The sequence below is a fragment of the Xyrauchen texanus genome, chromosome 14 (genome assembly GCF_025860055.1).
Source record: "Xyrauchen texanus isolate HMW12.3.18 chromosome 14, RBS_HiC_50CHRs, whole genome shotgun sequence".
In the NCBI taxonomy this organism is placed as follows: domain Eukaryota; kingdom Metazoa; phylum Chordata; class Actinopteri; order Cypriniformes; family Catostomidae; genus Xyrauchen; species Xyrauchen texanus.
The window spans coordinates 27,020,083-27,044,553 of NC_068289.1; the positions used below are offsets into that span (position 1 = coordinate 27,020,083).

The following is a 24,471-nucleotide window of genomic DNA, read 5'->3' on the forward strand; positions in this document are numbered from 1 at the left end:
TTACTATACAGTATAAACACATGATAATAGCTAAGATTTAGCAATTTATTGAATGAACAATCAAAAGCTATAGAAATATTCAACTTTTAATCTTAACCTCTGCATTATTTTAGTGGGCTACACTAAACTGAATATTTCACTCATCCTACAATCCTTATGAAATAGTTTTTCCAAGCTTCCAGCCTGGAATCTTATAACTGTTCAATTACAGTATATACCTAACAGTGCAGCCCAACTTCAAATGAGAATGTGGTGACTAAGCAATGAACAGGAATGCCTAGACATCTTGCACCACAGTAAGTGTGTATCTGTCCTCACTAGACAGTGATTTTGGAAAATCAAACAAAATCTCAGTGTCTACCCTGAAAACACTGCACCTTTATACAGACACATGTTCGTCCATACTGTAGCAATTTCTCCCTCTATCTGTCTCTCTTCCTCCCTCCCCTGCTCTCTGGCTCCACCCTGCTGTGGATAAAAGGTGGCCATCTCCAGGCTGTTTCTTGTTTAAGTCTAGTTTGCATCGGTCAGTTGGTAAAGTTGGTCAGTTGGTGTGTGTGTTTGTGAGTAAGGAACTTTCTGTGTGTGAGCTTGAGGATCCTGGAGATTACCCCCTCCCACAGCCACTCAAAGGAAAGGTAAGCAGAATAAACTCATTCATAATTTCATTAGTCTATCAGTGTATTCTGTGATACACTCTGTAGTTTGCAAAACTGTTGAAAATTGATGATCAAGGCAAGTAAATTAAATTTAGTAAATTTACACAATGAAATAGCCTTTGCTAGTTATTATTAGAGTTCTACTGCTAAGTGTCATTCTATATCAATGTTTGAGAGAGTTAGTTTGCATTTAAAATCGAAATGTTACTTTATTAGAAGCAACCCAACTGCATCGATTGTAACATGCATGTGAAGATGTGAATTTGCATGTGATTTCAGGATGCAAAACAAATTAAGCTTATGAATTGTAATGTGAATGATGTAAAAAGAAGCTGCCTTTTAGTTTGTTTTATGCTTATTTGGTGATTTATACCAGTGATTCCCAATCTGGGGTATGTGCACCCCAGGGACTCCCATAGGCAATTTTACTTTGTTAAACTTATAAAACAGAAACAATAGAGTAATATAACTAATTGCTATGAATTTCTTGATTTTTCTGTTCACAAAAATGTGTGTAATATGTGCGAGTTATTTTATTTTATACCCATAGCAGAATATATGTGCTACTTTGTGAATCTGGTTTTCACCTAATATTGTTGTCTTTTTTTTTAAATGTAACTTTAATAATTTAACTGATGATAGGATAATCCGTGTGATATGAGTTAATAGGAAAACATATCTGGCTTATGTTGATGAAGGGGCACAGAACTTGAGCCTTAATGATAGGGTTCAAATTATCATACTCGAGTGCTTCATACACCTTAAGAAGTAATTTATTCATATTTAACTTGGAGTCACATTATAAAAAAGGGATATATAATTTACTTTAAAAACTTGAGTGAAATGAAAAAGACCTTTTAAATATCAAAATATTTCCAAATAATTTAAATATGTCTTTCTTTTTGGAAACATTTGTCTTGGTCCATTTTACATTTTACACTGTAGGTTTTGGAACATTATATTTATTACTTTTACACGTTATTTTAAGGCTCTCCCATTAAACCCACAAGCTCTTATTTCACATGAAGGGAGACCTTTGAGATTCTGTGTGTATTTTAATATTTTTCTTCAGTAAGCAGGCGTCTCCTCCTCTGTGACACTGCATGTCATAAATACTACGCATATGAACCCACAATGACCCAGAACATTTGCTTTCACTATCAAAATCTTGTTTATTTTTCGCTGTAGTTTGGTGTGAACCAACGCTGATGGTGCATGCATCAGCGCTTCAGAATTGGTTTATCTTCACGTGCTCTTCAGGAGCTGCTCTCAGTGCGGTCAGCAGTGTGAATAGACGGTGGGTCGGAGTTCAATTGAACGAAATACTCAAACCATTCATCGCATAAGCTAGTTATATATTAGCTTACAATTTCCTTATTTGGACAGTAAAATGTGATAGGATTTTGAAGTGCACAATCAGACTATGATTATTTCATAATCACTACAGGCCTAGCTGTGGGGGTATAAGACAAATAAGGCTGGGAAGCATTGGTATATAAAGCAATTTGTAAGTGTAGCAGCATTGTGCTGTTGGGGAAATTATGCTCATATAGATATTATTTTTGCATTATACAATACACACATTTTATGTCCATATTTTATACTCTGACCAAATTTGTTACAGAAATACTGAGCTTTACATCGTGTTAGCGTAGCTTCAACAATTTTGAAGGGCATTGTCCAGAACAATTTGTTAGCTCCCAATTCTGGTGAAAGCCACACAGGGTCTTTGCAAGTATGTGTGATTGTGATAGTGTTTCTACAGAGCACTGTTATTTTATCTCCCAGCTGTGAGAGGAAGAAAAGCAAACATCCATTAGTGGTGCAATGGGATGTGGAAGGCAACTCTGTCATTATCTGAATATTCATATTCAGAAATATATATATATTTTTATGTGTTTTTTATATTTATTTTTGTATGCAAAATCATTAACATCATACAGTTCTATTGTTGAGACTTTTGAATATTTGAGCAAGGCTAATTAATCAGCCAATTTGTACCTGGGGTTCAAAGACTGACTTACAAATTATGCAATTTATATTATCAGCATAACAATTTGAGTGAAAAGTTCAACAATAATTAAACATTAACATTAATTTAACTATTTCCCTCTTTTGCCTTAAACTTTAACCTGAGACCCAGCAATTCATTTTTGTCCTCTCTAGAGGATATTTTGGTTTATATATATATATATATATATATATATATATATATATATATATATATATATATATATAATCTTTGTATTTTTTTGTATTTTTTTTATGTAGACCATACATGTCACAGTTGTAAATATTAGGGTCACTGTCATAAAGTGGAATACCTGGGCTGTTCAGAGTTACCAAATATTTAGGGGTTTGGCCTAAACAACTTCATTAGAACTTCATGTGTTTTCATTTATTGGGTGACACATAACAGTGCAGGTGAAAAACAATATCACTGTATTTCTGTGAAATATGAAGCATTCCCGAGTGAAGTTCCAGAGTGAAGTCAAACACTCATAATTAAACACTGATTATATGCTGGTACTGCTAATTCATTTGAATCAATGTGAATAAGAAAGAAAAAAAAAGACGAAATATAAACATCTTATATATATAATTATTTTCTTATATATATATATATATATATATATATATATATATATATATATATATATATATAATTTTCATTCAAGCAGTGTTGCAGAGTGTGTTAAAGAAGAACATTAGCTCAAAACCTAAAACTTAAATATTTTCTTTTAATGGAAAAAACATTCCCATATTTAGCAGCTGGGTCCTACTGATTTATACAGAGGACATCAAACAAAATATGAAAAAAAAAAAAAACATATCCATCATATACGTATACATAAATATACTGTATACATCATAACATTTCTTCATTAGCATCAGCCATTCAAAAACCAATAATGGTCGACCACTAGTTGAAATTGGTGCCTTTAGTCATTTGATGTATAGTATTTGGCACACTTCTTCTTTCTCTCTCTTGTCAGAAAATGTCAGAGGCAGGACCCAAATGCAGAGTTGAAAATATACAGGGAATTTATTAATACAAAATAAATAAAAAACCAAACAAAACTCCCACAAGGGGGAAAAAACATACATAAACTACCCAGTAGGGGGAAAAGGTATCCAGGCTGGGGCAGAGGGTAGCGGAGAATAACAGAACCGACTGGACTGGAAACGGAAACAGGGAATAACAAGAACACGGACCAACACACCGACCAACAGACCGACTGGAAACATATAGGCACACAAGACTGGAAACAAGATGAACTGGAACCGTACAGCAAACACAAGAAGACAAAAATAGGGAGAGAAATCAACAGGTTAACAAGACAGGGCAGGTTTGACTAATAAACTAATAATAGACAAACAAGGAGGCGGGGGTATGACGTAAGACAGAGAGACACACAGCAATACAGAAACAAAACAAAGCCACATGCTCTCACAAGACAACAAAACACCCGACACCTTAGAGCGAAGTGACTGAACCTCAGCACAACATGAAGACAGTTCACGAGCCGTGTTCGCGAGAGACAGACAAACTACTAATGTGAGTGCAAGCTGCCAAGATGACCTAAGCACGATGCACCCTCATCAATAACAGACAGACAGGAAGTCAGGATCAAGACACTGTGCTCCCAACATGAAACAAGACAGACCAAAGAGCGCCATTGTCCTGTCACTCTGTCAGTCTGACAGTCAGTCAAGACACAAGACAGACATGGGATGATGATGCCACAGTCCTGTCAGACAAAACCCAGAATGGTTTTTGACAAAGTGACAGGAGAGTGACGCTCTCCCACAGACATACTTCCCCTCTCTTAATCTCGCTCCCTCTCTCATTAGACATGCACACTGAGGCTAGCAGGCCCTTGCTGTGTTTCTGCTGTTAACTGCTTCTAAGTGACCCAACAGATGTGTAGAGAGAATGAGCAACTTGTTGTACTTCAAAATAGCCTGTCTGTTTCGCAGCTGGGCAGCTATGTATCCAAGTGCACTATGATCATCTTCAACATCATACAAATCATACAAAGCCACATTCTCTTGGTTGAATTGCAAGGATTCTTTGAGCATCCTCTAATTGATGTGGTACAACACAAGAACAAGAGATTTTACAGGTTGCCCAGAATTAATTTTCTCCCAAGATACTGAATGACCAAACCAGTTAATTGCAAATGGTCATTTTTCAGACATACTAAACTATTAACTGTGATTTTTTAAATGTAAAAAACTCTGGAGCATTTTTGGGCAGCTGCCTGCAATTTTTCACACTTAAATTTAAAAGTGCACTATTCACACATACTGTGGACTAATTGCAAAACATTTGTCTCACTTTTTCTTAACACCTTCCAAATAATAATCAAAATTATTATCCAATTATTCATTAAAAAAACCTTTTATGTTTAAATTCTTATTATGAAATTTTTCTTTTATCTCAGGAGTGGACTAGAAGCTCAATGGTGATTAGAGATGAGATTCTCCCCTTTACGGTGATATTAAACATTTTATCACCAATAGTCGATTACATTAGATTGTATTTGATGTCTTACATAAATAATATTTCACTGTATGATTCTTTTAAAAAACTTTCAAACTGGTATTAGGCAACATAATAATGTATTCCTGAGAATACATAATTTTTTTGCTTTCATTTGATGTATGAATTGTCCACCTGTAAGTGCTATGTGACTTTTATATTCACATGAATATTTCTACCGTATTACCTCTAGGTGGCGCTTATTTGCGATGTGGATGTTTTCATCTCTTATTTTATTTTAAATACCATAAATTGCAAATTTTATGGTATTCTATGAAATTAAGATTCTAAGCTTATCCCCCATATAACTTATGTGTCCAAGTACCTTAACGTTTTAAGCGTAAACTTATTTCACGCTATAGTGCCCCGAGCTGATCCGTAGAGTTTAAGGGGTTTAAGACATCTTTTTCTATTAGAGTAACATCAAAATTAAGGCCATTTACCTGCTGCTAAAAGCTTTAAAGGGTTTTCTTTAACAACTCTCAGTAAAAACAATCAATAAGAATTTTACTCTATTGCCATTAATGTGAGTTGTGCTTAACCTAACTACCATGAACATTATAACTCTACATTAAAAGGTAAATTACAAGCCAGATTGCAATTACAAACAACAAACTTTAAATGTGGCCAGTTGGTCCAATTCTCTAGTTCTTTGCAATATCATAATGGAATAAATTGGCTTACTGCATTTTGGCCTCTTAAAGTTCTTCTGTTTGCTCCATGGAGCACCCCACTATCTCCTTTTCTTCCCTTAGAGAGCCAGAATGAAAGTTTTGTCATTGCTGATTTATGTGTTTCTTTACGTACCCCTTGCTCCGTAAAGATGAGAGAGAAGGAGAGTGAGAGACACAATAGAATTTAAGACTGAATGGAAGAATGAGTAAATATATGGACAAGAGTAAGGAAGGGATTTCTGTAAACCTTGGTCAGCTGTGTCTTAATGGGACACTCTGTATGTGTGCATGTTAAACTTGACTTAGATTTTATGTTGCTTATTTTTATAAGGTGCGATTATTTACAGCAATATTTGAGATTCCAGAAGACTTCTCACAAACAGCTCATAAGATTTTAGATTTTACGAGGGTCAGACGTCACATTTAAGTTAAATTTAGTCACTATAGAATGTCATGTCATCTAATCTTCTTTGAGTCAAATGTTTAAAGCAGAATGCCCAATAATGGAATGTGATGTTAATCATGCAATTGATTAGAGCTGCACAGACATGTTTAGTTGCAAATAGAGTGCAGTAATTTTAGTTTTTAGTGTTTTTGTAATGGATAAAATTGTATTTGTTTGTAATATCAGCAATCAGCACGGACTGGGAAGATAAATTGGCCCTGGATTTTAAATACATACATTTAAATTACATGCATATCATTTATGTCTTGTGGCTATACTTTTGATCAGTGAGTATTTTAATGTTCATAAACTGGCCCCAAATTCATTTCCATTGTAATTGCCTCACTGGAACCAAGAAAGGAGGGATGAGTAAAAATAATGGGATTGTTTGGGTAGCATTGCTCAAGGCCCAGACATTAAATTTGGCCCATCTCATTTATAGTGCACAAAGGATTCCACAGCCACTAATTCCTCTAATTTTCACAGTCACGTATCTGAGGACTGAAAACTGGGATTCATTGAATGACACACCTAGTGTGTGTGAATGGGTAACTACACCAGCTTGAATGTTGTGACCTTTCTAAAAATACTGAGTGAGAGTTAAGGACTGGGAGAGCATGTGAGCGAGAAAGAGAGAGAGTAAGAAAAGAGGCCAACTGATATGTTAAAAAGGTCAGAGTGTTTAACTGACTGCAGTTGTAGACTTTATTCTCTTTCATCAACTGAGCTTACATTCCACTCTCTATTTTTTCTCTTTTGCTCTCTCTCTTCCTGATATGGGAATGTGCATTATAATTGGCATGAGCATGTTCACAGGAATTACATTCTTCAATTCTTCACATCCCTGCAGACCTGAGCAAGAAATACTTCATCATAAAATCCCATGTTAGCAGTCACATACATAAACACACATATGTCTGAGAATGTATGTATATGTATTATTTGTAAGTTGTATGTGCTGTGAATGATTATGAAGCTCTTAACCATGTAACATAATGTTGTCATACCATCTGATATCAAACATTCCATGGTACTGTAAATGTTTTTTAAAGACTCGCTCATGTTGTTATCAACCAAAAGATAGACATGCAGACAGACAGACAGATATTGATCACTGGATATTGATGTCATTTGTGAGCACATTCTGATTGGTCTTTAGCCTGAAACTATATTTCTACATCTCAAAGTGTGGAAACCTAGAGTGCCCATGGCATATCTGTGTGAAAATAACCATAAGTCTGAGAAAAGGCTAAAGGTCAACAATGTTACATCCCATCAACTTCATCTTCAGATTTCATCATCTTTGTCTTATTCATGTAAAGGTTGGTATTGTTCTTCATTAAAAAATGAAAGCATCAAAATACTTGTATTCTGAAACTTTGGTAATTTAGTAAGAGACATCTGGATTTGGACCTTTAAAATAAAAAAAAAATAAAAAAACTATAACATGAAATATATTCACACAAATTTACACATACATGAACACACTGTTTACTGCCTGTAATTCCAGCATATCCCTGCCATGTTAAAGGTGAATTGCTGGAAAGTTGTTCCAGTTACTAACAATAGCAGACATTTTTAGAAGTGAGACATTCCCTAAATACGAAGATTTTTTAAGACAAGTCAGTGCACTTGGCAGCCATCTTGGCAACTTCCCTGGGAAATCTTCAAAACTGTTGGAAAAAACTGCCATATTGAATATTGTGATTTCTCCCATTAATTTTTATTAATGAATTTTATTACTTAAGTCGCCATTCTCCTAATCCTTGCAGTCCCATACTCTTAATACAGTATAAAGCAGCTTTCTCCACAGAAACGTAATTTCCCTGTGCACATGTGTAAATAACAAACATGGAATCTGAGGAAGACTTTGCTATATTATTCTCCATTGCTTTGCTTTATTTCCAGATATTCCAGAGTTGTTGCTGTGTTCATTTCATTAACTTTCCATCGTGACCTGCAGCCAAAATACTCTGCAATAGTGAGGTTTCCCTCACACGTAAAAAATAAATAAATAAATGCACATATATACGCGAACATGAGGGACAATCAATATTTTATAAGCCATATTTGATAAGTGTAAATAGCAACAAATAAAAAGCATCTTCGCACTATGTGCAATTAGTGTTAAATGCTATTTACACCCTGGTGCCAATAGTGGCAGATAATATTTGCACTTCTAATTAAATACTAACATACAGTATCACTGCAGTTTGTTTATTAAGAATCCCACAGCCACCCTACTCCAACCCCTAACCCTAACCTTATCTTACAAAAATGTACCATCGTTTTACTACAGTAGCCATAGTATTTTGTAGTAAAATCATAGTAACCACAAAATTAAACATGTTTACTATATAAACACCAAATTACTGTATTAACACCATGATTAATTGTATTACTACAATATTACTATAGTAAAACTCTGGTTCATTTTACCCAGATCAAACCTTTCTCTCAACCCCCGATCGTCAATGTGACTAAATCACTGCGAGGAAATCTTTATATACTTTTTTAAATAGTATTAAAAGAAATATTAAGAGTGGAAACAGAAAACAGGATGGGAAAAAGTGGGAATCAAACCTAGGTCATCCGCATTCACACCTAGTGCAAATAATCATTCCGTATTTTATATAGGTGTGTATAAATGGTATAGTTTATAATGTATGTACTTTTCCCACTGTACTACAAAAATCTTTTTAATCCTTTCCACTGTGTTGACTTGTTGAGGGGCTCCATCTATGACTTTATTTATCCGGTCTATTAACGCAAATGTGCACTCTTTAAAAAACCTGTAAGAGAACTTCTTGTGCGTTTACATGACCACTAAGTTGCGTTCTCTGGGAGAAACCTGTGTGTGTTAAAAAGCATAATCTTAATCCCTTGAGTGGTGTAAAGAAAACAGCATTCTTGTTTATATGAAGTTTCAGAACACCGCTTTTTGCAAACTCGGTCAGTCTTGGGAAACAGAATTAATCAAATATACATCAGACAGGCCTTTATCTACTGGAAATAGTGTGATTGACATAAATGGACAACTCTGTTTAACCAAAACTGCTGCAAGTATTTTTCCAAGATTGGATGCACTCTGCATCCAGCCCTTTGACTTCTAATATATATTATAAAATAAATGGGGTGGTTCTCTAGTTATCTACTTAAAAGTGGCTTACATTTAAAGATCAGTGTTTTATTAGTTTAAATAGTTTAATAGGGTAAATATTTTTAGTGGTTAAAGAAAAACTTGATTATGAAAGATACAATCATTCTATCCGAAATGCTTTCATATGGGTGACTGACAGCACCGGGATATTTTGGATTTGGGTTAGAAGACTAAAAAATAAATTCATAAGCATATTGTCATAATTCCTGAGCCTCCCAACAATTTCTAATTCTACCCAGCAACACGTCTTCATTGTCTTGCTATCTTAGTTGTGCCTGCACCTAGTTCACCCAGCAGTTCATATGTTGCTGAATTTAAACCAAACTCTTTCTAATAAACAAATGACAACAAATGAAACAAACAAATAACAAAGATGACATCCTATGGTCAGATTTATACCACAGTGCACTCAGGCTCTATTGGACACTTTGGTAGAGTTTTGGTGGTGTAATGTAACATTGTAGACATTTTTTATATTATTATTGTTTGAAAATCTATTTATTTTTTGGTTGTTTTTATTTAATATCAGACAGTAGAGTGTACTGTAGTAAACATAATTTGTTGAAATGATTAATCATTTAGATGATAAACCTGTTGACTGGTTGATTTTTTTATTGATTAATTACTTAATTAAATAACTGATTGTTTGAACAATGTTCAATGTTCATTTATATTTTACAGGTCATGGCCATGGCTGCTTTCCTGATAGCTTTGGTGCAAATGGCTCTGTTGCTACCAGCTTTTGGAGGAGCATATTATGGGCACAAGCCACATCCTCAGCAACACCAACCTATACCGCAGATGACTCACCTGGGCATGGGAAAGGATATACAACACATGCCATATCCACATTACAGAAAAGATATACCTATGCACCTCAACAAAGGCAAAGAGTTCAAAGGTATGAACACTTTTTGATCTTAGAAAATCTGGGTCCTGTTTCTTTGTTTACCTGTTTCTGACCCTGCGTTTTCTTTACAAAGGTGAGACCATTCCCCAAGGTGAACAGGGTACTCCAGGAGAAATTGGACCTCAAGGGCCCCCTGGCCCACCTGGACCCCAAGGACATCCTGGACCAAAAGGTATTGGTATGCAAGGCCCTCCTGGAAAGCCAGGGCCTTCTGGTTCTCCAGGATTTCCTGCCGTTGGTAAGCCAGGAATGCCAGGTATGCCAGGAAAGCCAGGAGGTATTGGTCAGCCTGGGCAGCAAGGTGGACAGGGACCCAGAGGTGCAGAGGGACAACCAGGCTTGACTGGGCCACCCGGACTCCCTGGACCCCCTGGCCTGCCTGGAATAGGAATGCCTGGTGGGCAAGGATTACGTGGACAGCCAGGAGGTAAAGGAGATTCAGGACATAAAGGTTTTCCTGGTCTACCAGGGTTACCTGGTCCTAAAGGAGACAGGGGAATAGGACAACCAGGCCCACCAGGGACCAAAGGGCAAGGTGGACCACCAGGACTCCCAGGGCAGGCAGGATTACCTGGAGTAGGTAAAAATGGTCTTCCTGGTGTGTCAGGTCCACCTGGTTTGCCAGGAAAAGCAGGACATCCTGGGGAGCCAGGTCCAGAGGGTCCACCTGGTGAACAGGGGCCACAAGGGCCACAAGGGTCCCCTGGTATTGGAAATCCAGGACAAAATGGATCCCCAGGCCAGCCAGGTGTGCCTGGTCACAAAGGATTATCAGGACCACCAGGGTTACCCGGAAAACCTGGATTACCTGGAATTGGCAAACCTGGATACCCTGGCCAAAAGGGTGACAAAGGAATTGGAGGACCATCTGGTGTTCCAGGACAAAAAGGAGACAAAGGTTATGGTGGTCAACCAGGTATAATGGGTCCACCAGGTCCAACTGGTCCTTCAGGCCCTACAGGACCAGTCGGGCCCCCAGGTGAAATTGGCAGTACAGGACTAAAAGGAGAAGGAGGTGCAGAAGGAGCCAAAGGCGATCCAGGACCTATGGGGCAACCAGGTCCCCCAGGTTTTTCTGGCCAACCAGGCCTCCAAGGTGAGGATGGAGAATCTGGGCCTAGAGGGCTACTTGGACCTATTGGTCCCAAAGGAGAAGGAGGACAAAGAGGTCTACCTGGTCCTCCTGGTCAAACTGGCCTACCTGGTCAGAAAGGAGAACCTGGCAAGTATGGTATTGAAGGACCTCAAGGTCCTAAAGGAATTCCAGGACTTGCAGGGCCAGGAGGACCAATTGGACCTCCAGGACCTGCTGGGCCAAAAGGAGAAGTTGGTCCACAAGGTCAAGTTGGTCCACCTGGTGAAGGCAACACTGGTGTCCCTGGTCCTCTTGGACCTCCAGGTCCACCTGGCCCAAATGGCCCCCCAGGTCAACCAGGAAATCCAGGTCTCCCAGGACCTCCTGGACCCCCAGGTCCACCACTTTCCCCTGATCTGATGGGTGTTCTTCCTGAGATGGGCCCAGCCCTGGATGGTATGAAAACTGGTGGGTATAAGAAAGGGAAGTATGCAGGTGGAGGTGATATGATGGGTGCCAATGGTTTGGAGATGCCTGCTTTTACTGCCCAACTGACCACACCATTCCCTCCAGTTGGCACACCAATAGTTTTTGACAAAATGCTGTATAATGGGCGTCAGAATTACAACCCTCAGACAGGTGTGTTCACCTGTGACCTCCCAGGAATTTACTACTTCACCTATCATGTGCACTGCAAGGGTGCCAATGTCTGGGTGGGGCTCCACAGGAATGGGGAGCCAGTCATGTACACATATGATGAGTACAAGAAGGGAATCCTGGATCAAGCATCCGGGAGTGCTGTAATTCCATTACAACCAGGAGACACGGTTTACTTACAATTACCATCTGACCAGGCGGCTGGATTTTATGCAGGACAGTATGTCCACTCCTCCTTCTCTGGCTTTTTACTATACCCAATGTAAACAGCAAGAATAAATGAGAAATAAATTGAAGGAGAAATTGTAAAGGATGGACTGGCATTGAATTTGAAACTTTAATAAAATGTCAGTATTTTTCGGTACATTCATACAGGAAAGAAAGAAGATGACCCATAGAAACAGCTTTTTTAAATGCAACCCAACTATATTTATCTACAGACTGTACGAGTATATGAAATGGTAAATAACAGAGTACTGTATCTATAAAGATACGACTACCTGCACAAAGACCTGTAAAACAAATAATCAATGCACCACCAAATTTAAAGAGAGATTTTTTGAAAAGATTGTACTTGGAATGCATTTGTTGTCCAACAGGTATACATGCTTTAAAATGTTTAAACTTTTCACGTTATTGTATGTCACTGTGATATTTAAATGATAACAAAACTAACATATATTATTTCAGAATGACATGAAAAATGGCGGTTTTAATTTTTTTTTTCACATATAAAATTTTTCCTTTTTTTATCAATGATTTTTTTTAATGTTATAGGTTTTTCACACCTGTAATATTGTAACACAAGCTCTGCATGAACTGCAACCAATTTCTGATTAGATAAAGAGTTGTTTGTGTATGTGTGTGTGCGTGAGTATGTATGTAGATGTTTGTGTGTATGTATGTGTGCTCAATCCGTAATAATCTGTTATTGAATTGTTTTCTAGTAGATTGTCTTTCTTGCCCGCCCACAAAATTATTACAATTTTAAACTCATTTGTATGAAAACCACTCCTGTTTCTAGAATGAACAATCATCATAATGATTATTCAGTGCTTAACTTATACATAGTCTCATTCAAACTCAAACATTTAAATCTCAGTCATGAGCTGAATTCAGTGGCTAGCTTTTCACTTGAAAATATACCTTTATATTTCATAGCTGTTGTTTGACTACTAACAGTCTTACAGGCAAATCTCTGTTTTAGATATGTTTGTCACTTTTACAGCAACAGTGTTAAACTTGTAAAATACAGTGAAAAATATGTTTGAGGTTTCCCTCTCTTTTAATTTCCCTTTATTTTTTGTGTATTTTCTGTGATTTTTTTTAAATAAAGCTGGTTTACATCCAAACTCATATTTTAAATGATTGCATTAACTATTAATACATGAAATAACAGCATATTTCTTTAAAAAAAAAAAAAATCACCTAATTATGATTACATCATAATTAACTCTACTGACCCTCTTTAACTCTACTGACCCACCGGCAGGTCAGTGGACAAGCCAGAAGCATGCAATGAGTCTCAATACACAAGTCACTCATATGAGGTACTATTTAAAAGCTTATAATCTGAATTTTCATAGAACACCAACATTTGTAAAACTTTTGTTATTAATAAAATAACAAAATAAAATCAGGTTGCAAATGAGTGCCACCTACAAGTGAGTATGTAGAAATAAGAATAACTTTTTTTTTTTACACATAGCAATTAAATAGGTAAGTCATATATCAAATGAAAGCTTATTCTCATGAATGTGACTATACTGTTGCCCTAACAACATTCTCTAGTTTAGGGCTGGGCGATATGGCAAAAAATATTATCATAATATTCTTTTTCATATCATTCGGTATCGATATTTATCACTGTAAAGCAGTTCAATGGAAAGGAGAAGGCGAGAACCAGCCTGATGATATAAATAATATTTTTAATGATAAACTTAAACAAAAGACACAAACAAACACATGACAGACATGTCCGTAAACTATCTCTCTCTCCCGCGCCATCCTCTGCAGTCGGCCTTTATCCCTCTCAAAGGCTTGATTAGCCTGATAAGGGACCGGGTGTGTAGAATCATGACCCGGCCTCGCCCTCCGCCCTGCCACAATCATGATATTGAATCACATTTGCAAATTTTTTTGAATTTCCAAAAAAAGAAGAGAAAACAAAATTCTAAAAAGCTACTTGCGGTAACAAGCGAAACGTTTAATCTGCTTGGGAAAACTATTTCAGAGTCAGTCAGAATAAAATCAAATGTTTACAATTTATTGACCAGGTAAATAGAACAATAATTCAAAATCCAATTCATCAAATATAATAACAACAATTCGCAAATCGAGGAATTTATAGAAATATTTACCTGGCAACGAGAACTACACACAGCGATCGTGTGGGAAGTCTGCCTACAGACTCCTCAAACCTTTTGCCAATTTTCCTTAAAAACCAGATAATTCAATATGCTTACCAAATTGTGGTGTCTGTCATTATAATTAGATTTTGGTCCCCTATTGAGGGGTTCACAACTGTGGGATCAGAATTTGTAATTGAATGGGTTCTTGATTCCTGTAGATTTACATACAGGAGGTAGTTTGTATGGAGGATCTGGGGGAGGGCACACCTTTAAGGGGCACACCACATTTCTCATATTTTATAACTTCTTTTCGCTTTTATTATGTCTGGGAGTATGAGACCAGTTTACCAGGCGCACTGAGACACTTTAAATGGTACCAAACATGTATATTTACTTTTTGTACACACTTAACATTGCATAGGTTTTTAGTGAGCTTTAAGTGAGGGCGAGATGATGAGACTGTAGAATTGAGGTGCGAGCTGCACTGTGTTGTGTCTCGGATGTTGCTGTTACATAGGCAAGAGAGAGTTCAAATGCACCCGCCTTACAAGGGGTATCTCCAGAGAGAAACTTTTGAAAATGTAAAAGTCTGAATGGACCATTTTTCTATTTTCATTAAAGTGAGAAAGATTAGGCTACAAACAAGTAACTATTTTGTCTTTCATCCTTGTCAGAGATGATGACATCCCTTGGTCCCGTCGCATTGGCTGACCAGGACCGTCCAACTTGGCTATGCGATTCAGTTTGCCCCGCCCGCTGGTACGGATGTACCGGCGGGTGGGGCCTCGAGGTTGGGCGGAGCTGGAGGCGCCACGTTGAGGGGGCTAGAGCCCCGAGTGGCCATGCTGAGTTGTGAGACATCGAAGCACTTACCTGGATCCGGGTACCCACCATAGGACCAGTCAGCGATGGGGGAGAAGGGGAACCGTACTCGTAATCCGTCACAACCACCCAGGCATGGGTGTGTTTCTGCCACAACTGGGTGCGCTGGGGAGGGGTTGGCAACCTCCACAGCACCGTGCCTGCCGTAAATGTCGTGCCTGCCGTAAATGTGCAAAGTCCGCCGATCATGACAACGATGGCCATGAACACTGGGTGTGTGACCCAGGGAGTGAGGAAACCATTCTTTTTCTGAGAATGTGAGTACCGCAGCCCCTCGTGCATGTGGCGAATGTAGAAGAAAAGGGAACAAAAGATTCTCCTACCGGCCCTCCACCAGGGGAGTGGTCTTCTTACAAGCTCCAAGTCTGCAGCGGGTCTCCACGTCCCTGGGTCGCCCGTCTCAGGGGCACTTAGAAGCCTTCCTCGGGTTCTTAACGGGGGGCGTCTGCTTCCAGCGGGTGGCTCTATGCCGGGGCCGGGCTGTGGTGGAGCCGGTGTCGTCACCGCAGGGGTAAGCCCCTGGCAACGAGCAGATGGGGTATGGGATATATAAGGGCGACCCCTAGTGTCACTACATCGACACAACTTCGAGTGAGTGACAGATAGAGAACAAATCATCTGCAAAATATGTCAAACATAATAGCTGTGTTCTCCGCATATGTCATTGAGGCAGAGTAGAGTAGGTGCAGAGTATATAATATGCATATTTATAGTAATATATAATAAAAAATAAAGTATTATTGACTAAAATTACACCTGTAAAATCTATTTTCTTTTCTCTCTACATCATTATAACTCTATAATAAATTTACCTCATACACTCCCTTCCAAAGGGACTTTGTTCCCTTGTAACTCAAACTGCTGTCATAGCAACATGATACGTTCTGTTTCCGTTTGTTCAAAGAAGGCCATCTCGTTTAAACAAGGCTTGTTTAAAGGAGACCTATTATGCCCCTTTTTACAATATGTAATATAAGCCTCAGGTGTCCCAAGAATGTGTCTGTGAATTTTCAGCTCAAAATACCCCACGGATCATTTATTATACCATGTTATAAATGCCTCTTTTTGGGTGGAATCAACAACACACTGACTTCGTGTGTGTCTCTTTAAATGCAAATGAGCTGCTGCTCCCCGCCCCCTTTCCGGATGAGGACTGTGCCTTTACAGCTTGTGCTTCGGATACTACAGCAACTACAAATCAGAAACAATATGACTGACAGCCTAAATACAAGAGTTTTTGTATGTTTTGGGGCACATGTCCTTCAAAAACAAAACTTGTCCACTGCATCTTCAGCGGCTCTGATGCCGTGAGTACATGAAGACTCTTATGTTCACTTTTCCAGCCAACAACAGAACACTTATGATGCTTACGAAGCTGAGACATTATTTTTCTCACTGTATCTGCTCCAGCGTGGAAAATAATGCCAGACTGTGTGTAGTTCACTAAGGTATGATAATACAGTGGAGTCCGTCACCAGTCGTGGGTGAGGCATGCTCAAACGTGACATCACTTTAGAGCAGAAACGAAAACCATTCATTTTGACACAATGTTTTTGATTAATAGAAATATAAGAAAGAGGAGTAGGTGGATTTTTAACATTGAAGGGTGGTTGTGTACACACACTGCCGACTCACATTTATGTACAAACACCACATAAAAATGAATTATGAATAATAGGTCCCCTTTAAAGGAGGATGCTCGGAATACTACTGCCTTCAAAGGACTTGTCATATATAGCCTTCGAAACGAGGCACAGCAAATATATCAACTATTGATTATGAAATGTTATACTGTGTGAAAAACACCTTGATTGAGCTAGTCCATTCAGAGGTCGAAATATTTGAAGAAACAGTGGGGAACATGTAGGCGATCCAAAATAGACTGGATGTTTATTGTGAGTGCTCAGCTGCGTTAGAGCGCCACCTATATTTCAGATCTGTATATTCCAAGTACTTGCTGCCATCTAGTTGAATGAAATAAGACTTTCTGCTGGTAGACACAGCAAACAGAAACAGAACTACATGCTTAAAAATGTAGGGGGAAAATCTAATTAAAAGATATACGTGTTCATCATAAGAGTGTAAACAGTATTATTTATGAATAATTTGAATCTTTTTTATTTTGGGGGTTTGCTGCAAAATGATTTTTTTTTCATCTGTATGCGTGTTTATGAGCTTTTAAATTAGGGAGTGAAAAACTGCAGGCAACACCAAAAAATTATACCAGAGTTGATAAGTTAATATAGAATACTTTATAGAATAAAGTAATCACATTTTTTTAAAGTTTTTATTACAATACTTCCTATGAGAAGGGTAACCCAACCTCCTCTTGTTCAGACCTGAAAAAAAGCGTCCGGTTATGAATGAGTATATAATGAGTACAGAATATGGAATATATTGATTATAGAATATTTGTGTTTCTGCCAAATATTGGAGCGCAAATGAAACAGTTTTATTGTTACACACCTATATAAAACATAGATGTTTTGACCATGTGTGTCTGATGAAGTTGCAGGGTTTTTCAACAGCTTAAAAGTTTGTAATGTTGTTCTGCCAGAGTACAACCACCCATAATTTAAAGACATAAAGACATATAGGCACAATTTTCTAGAATGCTGCTCACTGGGCACTCCAAGACCTAATTTGTAAGTTACTTTAGATAAAATTAATAAAGGTAAATGTGGAGCATGGTTTTCAGTAAAGTTAATTTAAAGCAACGTGTATTGTGAAAAGAGCTATACAAATAAAAATTACTTGATATTTGATGAGTCATATTTCTTTATATGTGGTGGGTTTGAAGGTTGCAGCCCTCAACCATGTCTGTTAGCAGGCCAGCAGGCCATCCTCTTCAACACTGCTCTCCAAAAGTCAAGCAAGCAACTACAGTACAGAGTCTGACAGTATCTTCAGATAAAGTAATTGGTAAAAGGAGCAGATTATATAGTTAAATAAATTAAATAATTATATAGCGTATTTGTGGCAGGGCGGAGGGCAGGTGGTGATGCTACACACCCGGTCCCTTATCAGGCTAATCAATCCTCTGAGATGGATAAAGGCCTACTGCGGAAGATGGTGTGGGAGAGAGATCGTTTACGGGCATGTCCATCGTGTGTGTTTGTGTCTTTTGTTTAAGTTTCTTAAACTTAATTAAACTATTATTTATATTTTCAAGCCGGTTCTCGCCTCCTCCTTGCCCATCTAAATTCCTTTACAGTATTCTTTATAATCCATGACTACTAAACATAAACTGCTTGTGCACTGGCTGTCAATCCTTCACAAAATCGAATAAAACTTAATGTGGCAGGGCGGAGGGCGGGGCCGGGTCGTGATCCTACACACCCGGTCCTGTATTAGGCTAATCAAGCCTTTGAGAGGGATAAAGATCGACTGCAGAGGATCGTGCGGGAGAGAGTGATCGTTTACGGACATGTCCGTCATGTGTGTGTGTTTGTCTTTTAAGTTTATCATTAAAACTATTATTTATATTGTCAAGCCGGTTCACGCCTCCTCCTTTCCATTGATCGCTTTACACTTACTGATACACTTCTGCCAGTAAACGTATAAAGCATTTTAAGCCAACATTTGCTGCAAGACCTGGAGATTGAAACCTTATGTTATTCAGGGGATCTTGACTGTAGTTTATGGGCTGAAATATGTGCCACCAGAATCTGAATTTGAACCCTTTATATTTGAATTTGAATGGCTAAACTTGAATAATTGCATTGAAAAACTGAATTTGAATCACATAATTTGAAATTGTATTGTTTAATTAAAATTGAATTTATTCAAAAACTGAATCTGAATTGTATCATTTGAAATTGAATTTATTCGTTTGGAACTGAAGTCCAATAAAATTTGATCCTCACTGATAATTAAACTCTCTATATATCTTCACATTCACTTCTCACAATTCAGATTCAGTTCTCAAATTCAATTTCAAGTTACTGAGACAGACATCCGGGTAGTTGGAGGATGAAGGAAGAGCAATCGAGCGCAGATCGATAGATAGCGTTCATTGGCGCATAGGACTCCTCTTGGGCCAATCAGCACCAATGTTTTGGAGCACAGGGCGTTACCCGCCATGAAACAAAGAAGAAGTGCTTGCCTGACCACCACCATGGATTCGGCTGGGACAAATACGGTAATGACATTTTTTTTTTACGATCTAACTATCTTTTGTTTAACTGTTGTTAATGTTATAGCTATTTTGTAGAAACAGGGGAAATTAAATCTTTCTTCCGACGTTGCAAACACAGTAGCTATAATCCCACGTTTTTATGGTAGCCTACTAGCTCTGGTAACAACATTTTTGCCTGGTGTTTATTATTTCTAAGCGTTTGCCTCTTCCTCCGGTGAAAATGTTGTTGCAAACGTAGCTAGTGTTAGCCGCTGCCAAGTAGACTGGTCATGTCTTCAGTGTGATTTTTTTTTCCCCGATAACTTCTCCTCGTGGTTGTCATTGTCAGAGTAACGTTACTGCTTACTGAGAGAGAGAGAGAGAGAGAGAGAGAGAGAGAGTGAGAGAGTGAGAGTGTAGTAAGCGTGTAAGTTATGTGTCGCTGTGTTTGGCAGGTGCTAGCATAATGTAAGGCCATAAACTTCAGGGCAATTACACCATAGCACTAGCCCTATTCATTTGAATTGAATGCATAAGTTAGCTAATTCCGTTTGACTAGAACACAAAAATAGCACATTTACACTTCGAAAGAAAGCGATACAGCTTCCTGCACAACAGAGCAGTGCAAGTGGCTGATGCCATCACATGTAAAAAAGGTAAGGTGACACTGTATTTTTTGGACACTGTGTAACTGTAGGCTAAATTATGATGTTAAATTAATGTTTATATTGTGCCCCTTTGGTTACTTCATCAGGCAGATTGCTTGTCTTCATCTACATTTCATCTTCTTTTAGGGGATTTTCATTATATTCCATCATACCTAATGTTGGGGATTATTAAATTATTTCTATTCTATATTCTGCCTTAACATGTGTAGCTTGTGACAGTGTGGTCAGTCACAATTTCCCTGTTGGACAAAGAGAAGCTAAGACAGCAAAGACCCACATAAACACAGTTTGGCATCTCAATCCTGTGATGATAGCCTTACCTGTTTTGCTCACAGCCATAGGATAAACGCCAGATTTATACTGCATATAGATATGTTATGGTTATGGACCACAGAAATGTGGACTTAATGATCTTCTTTGTGTTAACTTATTTTCAGATTCCTGCTGCTCCAGTAGCTCTGATCGACTTCTCCTCTGCTAAAGCCAAAAAAAAAAAAGCTTGACCGTTCTATTGATGGCAGGACAACTGAAAACCAGGTTGGGAAATCACTTCATGCCCAAGAGTGAAGAGAGGGTCAGAAACATATGCTAGTTTTTTTGAGACTTTAAGCAAAAACTGTCCAAGGAGTGCAGCACTGATGGCTAGGGAGCCTTACTACAAAGAATTCATCCCCAAATCTAGTATGCTTCCTAAAACTGTTCTTGAATACAGAACACCAGAGACTCTGCAGCTACCGCCCAAAGAGCTTGGAGAGCTATGCCAGGTATTCCAGCTAGAAGAGCTCATCATGTCCCAGGTCCAGGCTGTAGAGAGGGCAACTCGAAGTCAGAGTGCAAGCAGGATTTGGTTTAGGCAAAGAGCTGGACGCATAACTGCTTCCAAGCTGAAACAAGCTATTAAGACCAACCCACAGCAACCATCCAAGAGCTTGATCAAGGCCATATGCTACCCAGAAGCATATAGGTTCACCACAGCCGCTACAAGGTATTTAGGGTTTGAATTAGGGTAAGGCAGAGGTAAGGCCGCGTGTAAACAGTGTTTATGTCCAGAAAAAGAAACACTGACAACAGAGGGTATAATTTGGATAAAAAAGAAGCTTGTCTATTTAGTAAATGTATCTTACTGATGGAATATTAAATGAAATGTATAGTAACACATTGCTTTGGTGCACGTTAGTTATTAGTTATAGGGTTATAAGACTATGGTTATGCAGGAGTAGAACTAAGTATAGGGGTTAGGGAAATGGCATTTAAATCACTGAACTGGCTCTACACATCCAATACTAAGTAATCATTTCCTTTTCATGTTTTGCATGTGTACTGTGTACAGTTATGGATGCAAACATGAAGCACAAGCCAGAGGAGTCTATGAGAAGCTGATGGGTCGGGAGCATGCAGGCTTCTCCTGTATGGACAGTGGTCTCTGGCTGAACCCCAAGTGGCCATACATGGGGTCCTCCCTGATGGGATTGTTGCTTGTGACTGTCACGGAACTGGCATCTGCGAGATTAAGGTAATATTACAGTCTCTGTTGTAGTAAAGTCCCTAAATCTCGAGTCTGAGTCGTGTCTCAAGTCCTAAACTGAGCAAAAAGGCAGAAAATATATTTGTTAATCTATTGTTCACGTGTCCTTCTCTCTGTGATTTTAGTGTCCACACTCTCACCAAGATGAAGCCAATCTGCGCTTGTGTGCTGGGGAAAAGGGCTTCTGCCTCATCAATGATGGGGATAATCTCTTCCCCTTGATGTTCGCAATAGCGACTGCTTGTTGACTTTTAAAACGCGTCTTAAGACATATCTTTTTATACAAGCTTTTTTATAACATATTGTATTGAGTTTTTAATGCACTTTATCTGTATGCGGCTTGTTTGTTGTGTGTATTGTCTTATGCAGTGACCTGTATATTGCTTGTGAGGTGACCTTGGGTGTTATGAAAGGAACCATTAAATAAAATGCATTATTATTATTATTATAATGTCATGCTGGACCGGACACATGACTACTACTACCAAGTTCAGGGACAGCTTCACATTGTAGACGCTGAGTACTGTGATTTTGTTGTGTGGAACCACAATGACATTTTTGTTGAAAGGATTTTGCCCGATCTTGAACTTTGGGATGATGTTATCCCTAAAGTTGAGTGCTTTTTTAGAAACGGTATACTCCAGAAATACTGGGACAGCAAGTTACAAACTCACATGTATAATGTAATGAAAGGATCTAGGCACTCTACATTTTGACTATTGTTATGAGTGTGGTCTTTGTGAGTTCTGGTTGTTGTATAATTTAAATGAAAAGATTAAATGCCATTGAGAAGACAGAATTATATATGGTGGTTTATTTACAAGATTAGATTTTTCAACAATTGTTATAATAACAAGAACATGGTGTGCAATAACAGATTAGAATCCATATCATTACATATAATACATATAGCCAGTACAATTGGACTAGTGGATAAAAGTATTACACTTGTTGAAAACATATTAACAGACTGATATGTGTCGGGGCTCAGGTACTACTACTCCATGTCCTCTTACTTATCATCATCAGAGCCAAGAAGCAGGGATCAGGTATTGGACACTACATGTGTGAGGGCTCAGGTACTGGACTGACTGATTATTATCCCTCCTCCTTACTCCAATGGGACAATAGACTCCGAAAGATTAGACAAGCGCTAGGGCAACCTAAAAAGCCCCAATCAAGTCCATATTAGACTACCGGTAACTTAATAAGCATTACTAAGTAAATGAGCATTTAATGACAACCTAATGCTATATAAACACAGACACAAAAAACACGTTGGCTAGCTAACATACCTCCGACGAAGTGGTCGCTGCAGACACGGGCATTAACAGACTCTGCTCCTCCCGACCGCAGACGTACGTTAAAAATCGAGAAATCTACTCTATAAAAACCCTTTCCCTTTTCTCGATTAGAACGATTGGAGCAGCCGTAAACTACACAAAACATTGGCATTTTGCCAGACGGCAGATCCTCAGCTATTTCACTTCCTGCCCTCCATCTGAATTGCGCGCTCTCGCGATGCAGCAGCGTGACGTCACGTGAAACCAACCAATGAACGCTATCTATCGATCTGCGCTCAATTGCTCTTCCTTCATCCTCCAACTACCCGGATGTCTGTCTCAGTAACTTGAAATTGAATTTGAGAACTGAATCTGAACTGTGAGAAGTGAATGTGAAGATATATAGAGAGTTTAATTTTCAGTAAGGATCAAATTTTATTGGACTTCAGTTCCAAACGAATAAATACAATTTCAAATGATACAATTCAGATTCAGTTTTTGAATAAATTCAATTTTAATTAAACAATACAATTTCAAATTATGTGATTCAAATTCAGTTTTTCAATGCAATTATTCAAGTTTAGACATTCAAATTCAAATATAAATGGTTCAAATTCAGTTTCTGGTGGCACATATTTCAGCCCATAGTAGTTACACTTACAAAAAAAGAACCATGGTATTACTGTGTTTTTTGTAACATTTAAAACATTTGAGAGAATATTTATTTGAAGTTACTATTACCATGTAAATATTGCCATGATATTTATCAAAGTACCACAGTATTTATTTTCTAAGACTTCACTGTTCCATGATACTGCTACTGTACTTTTTTTTAATGGTACTTAGCAGACCACTGGATAGTCTCTGTTTTGGAAAATTAGTTTAAAAGATGGGGCTACCCCGATATATACCATCCAAATAACATATTAAACAAGAAATATTACATTAAATACCTGAGATTGTTGATTCGATTGGTCGAGAACCTTTATTCACTAAGGAGCCAATTTTGAAATTTTTGGTTGATGCATTTTTTCGAAAGAGCTATAGCACAAAGAGTCATTTACAAAGTTTTTCAATCAAATAAAATGTTTATATTGCCCATAGACTACTCAAAAACAAACAAATTTGCAACAATTAATAGGTAACATGTAGCAACATGGAATTGAGTACACGTGTTTGTGCGGATCTCTAAATAAAATTACTTCATTTCACAATTGTTCTTGAAAAATGTAACTTATAAAAATATCTTAACGATAATCGCCTTTAAAATATCACAATATCCGATTATATGGTCAACCCCCCTGCCAGGGCTCAGTGAATATATTTGCTTTATTGATTTTGTTTTAAAAATGAAAGTAATTTATTAAAACATAAAAAAGATAAACAAAATACATTTCTAAATTCAAATGGCACTTTAAATTAAATGTAAAAAGCAATTAAAATAGCGAAGTGATTAAAAAATCTTACAATATAAAATATAACCACCCCAAATCCAAACATTTACCGTCTCCAACAGCCC

At 37.9% G+C, this 24,471-nt stretch overlaps 2 protein-coding genes across 2 annotated transcripts; both read left to right on the forward strand.

Moving 5' to 3' along the window:
- The first annotated feature begins 531 nt into the window (after positions 1–531).
- LOC127655116 (collagen alpha-1(VIII) chain-like) lies at positions 532–13,312 on the forward strand. The gene is made up of 3 exons (XM_052142747.1): positions 532–638; positions 10,166–10,385; positions 10,468–13,312. The coding sequence occupies exons 2-3, from the start codon at positions 10,169–10,171 to the stop codon at positions 12,390–12,392; spliced, it is 2,142 nt and encodes a 713-aa protein (XP_051998707.1). The 5' UTR covers positions 532–638; positions 10,166–10,168; the 3' UTR covers positions 12,393–13,312.
- A 7,393-nt stretch (positions 13,313–20,705) lies between these two features.
- On the forward strand, positions 20,706–22,461 carry LOC127655126 (uncharacterized). The gene is made up of 3 exons (XM_052142762.1): positions 20,706–21,129; positions 21,475–21,657; positions 21,795–22,461. The coding sequence occupies exons 1-3, from the start codon at positions 20,783–20,785 to the stop codon at positions 21,889–21,891; spliced, it is 627 nt and encodes a 208-aa protein (XP_051998722.1). The 5' UTR covers positions 20,706–20,782; the 3' UTR covers positions 21,892–22,461.
- Positions 22,462–24,471: the final 2,010 nt, after the last annotated feature.

Bases quoted from the DNA above. Each gene is read 5' to 3' on its own strand.
- LOC127655116 (XM_052142747.1), top strand. From the start codon at position 10,169: ATGGCCATGGCTGCTTTCCTGATAGCTTTGGTGCAAATGGCTCTGTTG. The intron at 10,386-10,467 runs GTATGAACACTT...TTCTTTACAAAG, and splicing joins CAAAGGCAAAGAGTTCAAAG to GTGAGACCATTCCCCAAGGT.
- LOC127655126 (XM_052142762.1), top strand. From the start codon at position 20,783: ATGGCTAGGGAGCCTTACTACAAAGAATTCATCCCCAAATCTAGTATG. The intron at 21,130-21,474 runs GTATTTAGGGTT...TACTGTGTACAG, and splicing joins TTCACCACAGCCGCTACAAG to TTATGGATGCAAACATGAAG. The intron at 21,658-21,794 runs GTAATATTACAG...CTGTGATTTTAG, and splicing joins CTGGCATCTGCGAGATTAAG to TGTCCACACTCTCACCAAGA.